This window comes from Condylura cristata, unplaced genomic scaffold, assembly GCF_000260355.1.
Source record: "Condylura cristata isolate star-nosed mole 26May11 unplaced genomic scaffold, ConCri1.0 scaffold00015, whole genome shotgun sequence".
NCBI classification, from domain to species: Eukaryota; Metazoa; Chordata; class Mammalia; order Eulipotyphla; family Talpidae; genus Condylura; species Condylura cristata.
Window position 1 is genome coordinate 51,491,146 of NW_004567116.1, and position 10,559 is coordinate 51,501,704.

Consider the following 10,559-nt stretch of genomic DNA (forward strand, 5'->3'; position numbering starts at 1 on the left):
CCCTCAGCAGTGTACTTCGTCGATCTGCCTGTTCTGCTCCCCATTCTGTCTCTGGTGAATCCTCTCACCCTCTGCATCTCTGGCCTGTACCCCAGTTCTGTATGAATAAATAAATCTTTAAAAAAAAAAAGTCCTTCTAGTTCAAAAGAATTAAGAATTTCTAAGTTTAGACATCAAGGAAGAAGCTATGTCAGGCATTCTTCACTTAAGCATTTTTTTCACTTAAATCTCATAAAAAAAGCAATGAGGTATGCAGAATTATTCCTACTTCATTACTAAGAAAAATTAATGTTAAGAAAAGTAACATAGTGAAGGCCAGAACACTTATGGCACAATGGAAACCATTGGAACACATGCTCATGGCAATACCCTACACTATCTCAGTCACTTGATTGCTTTCTAAATGTACAATATGATTTGTGCACACCTATGGTTTATGATAAATCACACTATCAACATGCAATTTCCCAGTCGGCCTCCTTTGTTGACCTTTCATCTTTCCCCAGAACCAATCCACCCCTAACTGCTGATAAAATTAGTTTTAATCTCACTCTAAACTTTTATTCCATCCCAATATGGAATCTTACTGGAGTTCTATCCCATCCCATCTCACACTTCCATAGGTGAAATGTTATTTCTAGGCATAGGGAAGATGTTTAGAAATAAAAAGTGGAAGATTCCTGTTTCAACAATATTAGGCAATATACTACAGGCTGAAAATTTAATGATTTCTTGGTAGTCATTGTATAAATAAATACACTCCTGAATCAAAATGGCCATATATAAGTGACCAGATCAAGTGCCATGTATCAAAATAGCTATGTCCTATCAAAGGATAACCAGATGCAGGTGCTATGCTACTGAGATAATTAACCTCTGAGATTACAACTTATGATAAATAATTATTTTCTAAGAACTGAACATAATTGTTCTCATTTTAGCTTTAACACTATGAGATATGTGCTACTGTTGGTCCATTTTATATTTAAAACAATAACTAAAGATCAGAGAAGTCACATCACACAGTAACATAACAGTGTAGGCAGAAGGGCTATATAATTTAACCTGTCTCCACAGTTCAGGGAAGTAATCACCACATGCAATTATTTCTGTTCCAAATAAGTGACTTAAAAAGAAAATATTCAGGGCCCTCCCTGGTGGTGCAGTGGGTGAAAGCACAGCTCTAAGAAGCTAAAACCACTTCAACATGGGTTCAATCCCCACCCCGGAGATGATCCATTATGGCACGGCTGACCTCTCCGGACCCACCTGCTGCTCTCCTCAGCAGTGTACTTCATAAATCAGCCTGTTCTGCTCCCTGCTCCCCACTCTGTCTCTGGTGAATCCTTTTACCACTCCTGAACCTCTGGCCTGTACCTCAGTTCTGTATGAATAAATAAATCTTAAAAAAAAAAAAAAACCTCAACACTTTATTTGTTAACTTAGAATTAAATAGTATAAACACATTTTAAATTTTTCACTTCTACTCAAGTAGTACCATCAAAGACACATTCATCGAATTTAATTTGGGGTAAAATGATAGTCTGTGAATATATATATTGCCATTCAAATTTCATGTATTTTAAGTTAACATTACTGTCAATATTTTTGGAGCTTAAAAACATTTTTTCCAACCTTTCTACATTAAATTACTTACTTTTAGGAAACTTTTATCACCACGAGCCTATACATTATGTTGGAACATTGATTATCTATATGTATTATATATATATATATATTATGCATATATATATTATGCATATATATTATGCATTTATATGTACACATATAAAATAAATAAGATATCCAACTCTTGTATGAGAAAGCATAAAAATCCAATAAAATAACAATATCTCAAGTTAGCTACACTAAAATTAAGCATCTAAAAATTAAAATAATATTCACAAAATGCAGACTTCTAACATCATATTTAACATTTTGGCTTTCTCACCTGAAAAAATGCAAATGGTAACAGCACAAGTTATATGGAATGTTCTGCTTTTATCCAATAATCTTCTGGTTCTTCTGCTTGGAACCTAAATAAAAATAATATGGTAAAAAAGATGTAACAAATAAAATACATGTACAGTGAAAAAATCCCACTATAGTATTTCTTATAATATCAAAATTTTGGAATTATGACGAGATGAGATATAATATATGGGACACTGAAACTATAAAAGACAATGTGAGGAAACATTATTGATAAGGAAAATGTATAAGGCATGTTGTTTGATGAAAATAGTATAAAATATAAACTACACTAGGAGCCTATATTGCTTCAAATGAATGGCATTATATATTAACATATCTGTAGACAACCACCCCGAACTACAATCAGCAGTTGTTTTGGCAAAATACTATTAGACAGAGCATTCAATTTACACTTTTCTAGACTGTCTGAATTTTAGCATGTATGAATCCCCTTTGTAGCCAAAAAATAAGATTGTATGTAAATTATGCAATTTCATGTATGAATTTAAAGTGCCTTCTTGATCTTAAGGAAAAAATAAAATGTCAAGTACCTTCGAATACCTATGTTTTCAGGAACATAGGTACTTAGTACTTACTAAGTACTGAGAGACTTAGGTAGGTACTTTTCATTTCCTGCCATTTAGCTTCTCTTTTTTCACAATAAGCCAATGACTAGCCACTGGGATCAAAACCTGGTATTTAGCAATGGTGGGCAATCTGGAGAGTTATTGCCAAAAATTACTGTATTAAAAGTAAAGAGTTTCCAAGTATAATTATGTGAAAGTCTTAAGAAGTTTTACTGTAATAAATATGTTCATGTGACCTTCTCAAAACATCAGAGTAGCTTCACATTAACAACTTCCAAAATATCATTATGTACCCAGTATTCCCATACTATCCTCATGAAGAACTAATCACATACATATGTTCACTTCTCACGTTATACATGAATATAATCAAAGACAAAAGAAAGTTTAAGTTGAGTCTTAAGTGTCAAAGCACTTTTCTATTTTCTTACAGTCTTTATTTCACAGCACTAAATAACACATAAAACATTGCTAATTTAATCATGACATCATTTTCAAGCCTATTACATAACTCAAAACAGGTATTTATTTGAAGAAGACAATTTGCCATCAATGCCTGAAGTCATTCTATATAGTGCTCAAAGACAATAAATAGGGCTTTATTTTGCTTACCAGGATTTAAGTTAAAGAAAATAACAGGGTTTTAGTGAGGCAGATTAGTGGAAAGATTTGAAACACACAAGTGATCTTGGCTTGGCCATTTATTAGCCTCATGCTCATGGTCAAATTATTTAAATTTTCTCTCCATGCCTCGGGTTCTTTGCATGCCTGACTATAGAATCTCTTTGAGGATTCATAATTATATAAGTGGATTGTTTGCTACATTGCCTGATGCCACAATTAGTAATCATTTCTAACTTTCTTCTGCCCTTTTCTATTGTTGCAGAAGAATTCACCAATCAGCTTGATAGATGACTTGGTCATATCAATTTTGAATAACTCTAACAGAAAACCAGAGCATGAAAACTAAATAGGACAAACATGTCAGTATTATACTTCCTTTTTTTGTGCAGAAATCCGTGACTATTTTTTGCTTGTTTGTTTGTTTTCTTACCTTCTGGGATCCTCGAAGGTAAGCCAGAAGTGTTCGGCACATGGGTAAAAGGATAAGGCTGCAGTTGAGATTAAGAACAGATGCGGATGCTCTGCTTAGGCATAATCCTAACTGAACAAATAAGGCAATGGTCAACACACAGTCAAGGATAAAAAATAACAAGCATGTTCTTCCCTCACCCTGCTCTACCTACAAAGATGATGGAAAATGCTAAACTCTTTTTGATAGCTTCAAACAACCCTACACTTTCCTCTCAATAAACTCCTAAAAGAAGCTGGTCTCTTTCTGCTCTGTTTGTTATTATCTAGTGATATCCACATTCATCATATGAATGGTGTAAAAGAAAATTAGAGCCAGGGTCATAGGTGTGCACTTGTCTTAATATAAACATGAAATTGCCTTATTTCAACAATATTGATTAAGAAATATGGGTAAATAAGTTACCTTATCTTTACTTGTCTATCATTTTATGTCAGGTTATAACCATTTGACTACATTCTTCCAGGATGTGGTCAATTTCTGTGGTGTACCCTACTATACTATGTGGATGTTTTAAGCCCTTGAGAGTCTCAATATATCTCCAGGCTGGTGATGATGAATCCTTTGTTCACTAATAAAGCACTAATAATTTCAACTTGAGTATTTTATTTTGTGTTCTCTCTCTCTCTGGAACACTCTAAGCACAAAATGTTCTACACCACTATTGACCTCCAAGTTCTTTATCTCCAATCATCCTTCAGATTTCATGTTAAGCACTATTCTAGATTTCTTCTCTGCCCAGACACTTGGGTGAATCCCTGTCAGCTGTACCTCATTACAAAATTGATCATAACCACATTGGGCAGGCTATTTTTCAAAGATCAGTTTCCTTCAGTATTGATGCAATACTTTTGGAAATTAATTTTAAATCCAACTCTTGTTGGATTGTTTGTTATTATCTAGTAATATCCACATTCATCATATGAATGGTGTAAAAGAAAATTAGAGCCAAGGCCATAGATGTGCACTTGTCCTAATAAAAACATGAAATTGCCTTATTTCAACAATATTGACTAAGAAATATGGGTAAATAAGTTACCTTATCTTTAAATTGGTCTAACCCCTGAGATTTTCCAAGTAATTCTTGATAAACAAGCAACTGTATTAAAATGCTTATTGTTAGCACATGAAATATTGTTCCTGAAAGTTAGAATAAGAAGTGTCAGGAAAGTAATAATTTACATTGACAAATAAAAAGTAATTAATATTTCCACTTAGGCTATTTCTACACAATGAGTTGAATATCTTGGGAATATGGTTCACTGAAAAGAATGGCAAGCAGACTGATAGTGATAATTCACTATGCACTAAAAAAAATTAAATACAATTTTTTCACCCCAATCACCAGAGAAATAAAATAATTGTTTTTTCTTTTGACCTGACATCTATATGCAGTAAGAAAATTTTAGTTCAAGGGAATTTATATAATTTTACCTGCAATTTTAAGGTACCAAAAATAATTTATTTAAAATATATCAACTAAAATGCATCATATAGTTCAGAACAAAGAGATAAACAAATTGCCCAAAGTTCCATTTTGGTTCAATGCTTAAAAAAATATATGCCATGCTTATTCACTTTTCTAACCCTTTGCTGCATGTCTGGATATTTTATCATTATATTAAATAACACAGTAATTTAATTCAAAGTGGTTCTAAGTGTATTTTTGGGATAAATGGAGTTTATTTTGGCATTTCACTTCTTATTTACAATGCTGCATATCATAACCAGAAATTTTAGCAAGGGTTTATTTCTTCATATATGTTTGTTCCTGACTATATTTAATTCTTTAGACTAAAACAAAAATGCATATTTATTAATATAGAGGACACAAAACTCCCTCATGTAGAAACAGTAGAGAAAGTTAGGAAATACAAAATAAGCTTAGTCTAATGACGTAATGATACACAATAAGCCATTTTATCTATTAATTACTTCTATAATATCCTATAGCTAAGATAATAATATCCTATAGCTAATTTAGTCATCACTAATTAATGACAGTGATAAAGATCAGCTAACTCAAATGTTCACAAAAGAAATTATTCCTGAAAGTATGTGCCTAACCCACTCTGTGGGGTTTTTATCATTCCTAGGGAGTTTAACCTGCTGCTCTAGTTTTCGAAGTTCATTTAGGTTGACATTGGATAGCACATCACTTTCACATTTAATCCTACCTGTTAAGGCCTCTAAAATGTAAACAAACTGATAATTCCACACACAACATCATATGTTGAAGAAGTAATCGCCATGTGATGTTATTGAGGTAGAGTTTTTGTAAGATAATTATTTAGATATGATCATGAAAGCAGAGCTGATATGATGGAGTGAATTTCCCTTTGAAAATGAGGGAAATACTAGAACTGTTCTCTACTCCATCTGAAGTTACAGCAAGGTAGCCATGTGTAAACTAAGTTTAGTCCTCTTCAGACACACTATCTGCTGGCATCTTGATCTTGGACTTCCCAAGTTCCCAAGTCTCTAGAACTGTGAGACTTAATACAATGGAGGACTTACTACCTGTGGTAGACACAGTCTAATAACCATACACCTTCAGGGTACGATCCTATACATTTAAACGACATGAATAAATGTTACCTCAATTAAAAAAAAAACTGTAAGAAGAGATGTTTGCTGTTTGTGCTACTCAGTCTATACTAATCTTGCAGAGCAGTTTGGACTAAGCAAGTGCCATAAAAATTATCAATAAAAATCCCATTTCAAGACTGTTACAAATAATCATAACACTTAAGTATAATAACTACATAATTTATTTCCTGAAGTTCCACAGACATGGTTTCTTACTTAGTTCATTTATTTAGTAACTACTAATCTTGAGTAAATAACAATACTTATTTATAAAGTTGGGAGGGATAAATTTTTTTTATTATTATATCAGTTTATTTTTACATATTTTTGTGCATTTTTCCATCTCGGGATAAAATGCTTTTACCTATAAAATTATTATAATTAACACCATACAATGCAATAATACTAGATCTTAGAACATTTGTGAAAAGTAAAATCAGACTAACATTTGCAAACATTATATAAAATTAACTCAACATAGATGGAACTGGAAAGGATCATTCTTAATGAAGTAAGCCAGAAAGAAAAAGAAAAATATTGGATGGGTTCCCTAATCGCAGGATGGTAAGGGATCCAGAAGAATGAAAAAGATTTATAATAAAGTAAAAAAGGACATCAACTAACAACTATAAACCAGAGACATAATTATATATATTTATTTATTTATTTATCACATAACAATTATTATATATCACATATCAATTATATATATATAATTAAAGACAATAATCAAAACAACTTATTGTTCTACATTCACTGATTCATATCCTTTCTTTAAATGTTATTTTCTGTTTGTCCACTGTTATCTGTTCCAATTACATTATTCATTTAACTCATATTTATTGTGATATACACATATTGCAAGAACCCAGAACATAAGTAATGAACTAATAACAGGGGCCCTTCCTGATGTCACAATGGGCTATGTGCAGCACACTGGTTATCCACATCCACTGCAGCACAAGTTCAATTCCACACCATGTAGGTGACACACATGACATGTCAGATCTCTCCTGATCCGCCTGCTGCTCCCCTTAGCATTGTATCTCAGTACATCTGCCTGTTCTGCTCCACACTCTGTCTGTCGTGGATGCTCTTACACTGCCCACCTCTGGCCTGTACGCCAGTTCTTATATGCATAAATAAATATATCTTAAAAAAAAAAAACCAAACAAAAAAAAAACAGAAAATGTTCTTTCCTTATATACTTGCATTTCAGTAGAGGAAAATGATACCAATCAAACGCAACATAATCAGATGTAAACAACAGCAGTGAACAGTGAGAAATACAGAGTATGAGTATGTGCAATGGAAAATAAGATCAAAACAGGAAAAGTTGTTTGCTTGCTTGAGCTATGATTCTGAGGTGAAAGCCGATGCCATTCAGGAATGAGAAGAGCATCCTTGCAGAAAAAAACTAGCATGAGAACTGATGTATGGCAAATGAAAATGTGCTCTATAGATGAGAAATGAATACTAAGTATTTGAACATGGTGGGTTATGTAAATAAAGGTGGAGAAATAGGTTGGGGTAGACCTTGCTGGACATCACAGGCCACATTAAGAATATATGCCCTTTATCTTAATGTTAATGAAGATTGGCAGGGAGAGAGTAATCAGTAATGATTACTCCATAAAATGTGGGGATCAAATTGAAAGAAGTAAATTTTGGTAACTGCATTACTTTACATACCTAATTATCACAAAAGTGAAAATGTTTTCAAAAAAAGACTTTTATGGAATTATATTTTATTCTAACATACAGAAGAGATTTGGCTTTTACTAAGTATTTAACTTATCACTATATTTGTATTCTAAGAAACTCACTAAGATATACACTTTCAGGGCCTCCCTGGTGGCCTAGGGGTCTCAGTCATAGTGCTATCTAGTGCTATGGCCATCTACCCTTGGCCAGGTAGCTAACCCACATATGGCATAGCAGACCTCTCCTGTCACAACTGCTGCTCCCTATAGCAATATATTTCAGTATATCTGCCTGTTCTCCCCCTCTCACTTGCCACACCTCATGACTGCAAAATATACCATACTTAAATATATTTTACTACTGCTGAATTGAATCCCGATTGTTAATTCCTAATTGAATCTATAAAAATTCATCAAAATCTGGCTCTCCCTGGTGGCACAATGGGTTAAAGCACACACTCTTTGAAGCCACTGCAGCAGGAGTTTGATCCCTGGCCACGGAGCTGACCCACAGGACATGGCAGACCTTTCCTGACCAGCCCGCTGCTCCCTCAGCAGTGTATTTAGGTAGATCTACCTGTTCAGTTCCCTTCTCTGTCTCTGATGAAACCTCTCACACACCTCTGGTTTAAATACACCTTAAAAAAAAATACACCTTAAAAAAATATATCAAAATCTATCTCAGCAAAATACAAACAATGTTAGCTAACTAGCATATCTTTTAAACACAATTTTAACTATGAATCAAGTTGGTTTTCAGATTACAATTTCTTTGGGGAAAAAAAATGCATCCAATCTCTTTGGGGAAAAAAACGCATCAACTCAAACAGAAAAGGAAAGTCTAGGTGCACTAAAATGGCCAAGTTATTAACAAAATAGAAATTTGGTAAAGATGGACTGAATTAATGGATCCTTTGGTACATAATTTACCTAAACTACATAACATACACTTATTAAAGCATTAGATTCCTTTGACAACCCTTTAAAAAGTTTAACTTTTGGCAACATTAACAAATTTACTACCAGAAAAAATAAATCAAATATAAAAGGTTATATTAGTAAAAGAAAAGGAATTAAAATTTAATCCTCTTTTCATCTAAGTTATTGAGTAAAATAAATTATTACATCTTGGAGTTCAAAACATTAATTGGCATACAGAGATACTTGTCCTAATATGCATGTAAATTCTACAAAGAATGGCTATTCACTGCAATAAGATATGAGATATAAAAAAAAAAACAGAATAGCACTAAAGTGACCAATAGTCACAGATATAAAACAAATTATGGTACATGTCACATTTATTATAAGTCATTTAAAGGAAAAGAAATCAAACCTATCAAATGGATGAGAAATAATTGACATCTGGCATGTGAATACACACCCATTTATGGACATAGACATAAATGAAAAATACAGGCAGTTACCTGTAAGAAATGCAGTGAAGTTTCTAACTTTTTCAATTGTATGATCAGTATTCAATATACAATAGCATGTTTTTTTTTAATTTAATATACTTGATAATTATCAAGATCTCAATGAATAAACAGCCATGACAATACAGAACTGATGGAAGTATGTGTGAATAAACTATAATTTAAAATTCTAATAACATTTTCAAATGATGTAATTTTGAAAACAGGAATATTCTATACAATGATGTGTGGTGAAACAGTCAAGAGTACTCAATTGGGTATCAAAAAATAGATGAATCTTTTAAGCTAGTTGTGTTTTTAACTTACCCAATGAAATATTAAAAATAACACAAACACATAAAGTTAATATAAGCATTAACAAAAAAGCTTAAAATACATAAATAACATGAATTTGTAGTGATAGAATATAAAAAACCATATATTATTATTTTAAAAAAACTGTTCTAATGAAAAGCACCAATATTTTAGCAATTTTGTGTCTGAGATCTAGTTGACTTTGTCCACATCTCCCATTTTCTTTAATAAATGAGAGACTAAATTTATATATATGTGTGTATATATACACATAGATATTTATAACTAGAGTCTTAAGAAATTTTTTTCTTAAGACAATAAATTGGGAAATATCTTAAAAGTACAACTTAAAATGGTGTAAAAATAAACTTTATATTAAGAAAGTACAACTGGATGTATGCCAGTTACCCTCATATTTGTACTTTTGTGTACTTTTGTGTACTCTTCATTGTCTTAAGTCACAGATATAAAACAAATTGTGGTATATTATTTTCATGTAGGAAACTATACAATAAACTTTTTAAAATTATCTTGTAAATAATGACTTAGGGTAGAAGCTTCCAGAACAGTAACATTATGGTCCTAGGCTCTTCTAGTCTAGAACTTCCCAGGGCAGTATAGTTTAGAACATGATAAGAAAGGCTAAGATAGGGTAGGGTAGGAGAGGAAAACTTGATAAGAAAGGATTGTAAAGGAAAGGTACAGATAGAAGGGAATTTATGAGTGATATTAAAGACATCAAAGAGATGGAAGGGGTCCCAACTGATATAAAGAAGAACTATGGGTTCTTCTTTATATCAGACAAAGTTACTGCTATTTTACAAATTAAATGGAGCTCAAATATCCACTAAATATCACCCGTTCTGTGGGTTCCCTGTGATAG

General features: G+C 32.4%; 1 protein-coding gene across 3 annotated transcripts in view; it reads right to left on the reverse strand.

The window, feature by feature from the left end:
• The window catches only part of NOX4 (NADPH oxidase 4), a 165,239-nt gene that overhangs the window by 139,342 nt on the left and 15,338 nt on the right, over positions 1-10,559 (reverse strand). For 2 of the 3 annotated variants that reach the window (XM_004683286.1, XM_004683285.2), the window contains exons 3-4: positions 3,616-3,726; positions 1,952-2,036 (exon numbers count right to left, since the gene is read on the reverse strand). In XM_004683286.1, the coding sequence (XP_004683343.1) occupies positions 1,952-2,036; positions 3,616-3,726 (196 nt within the window). The remainder of the gene's footprint in view (positions 1-1,951; positions 2,037-3,615; positions 3,727-10,559) is intronic. The other variant, XM_012725242.1, reaches the window with a different exon arrangement.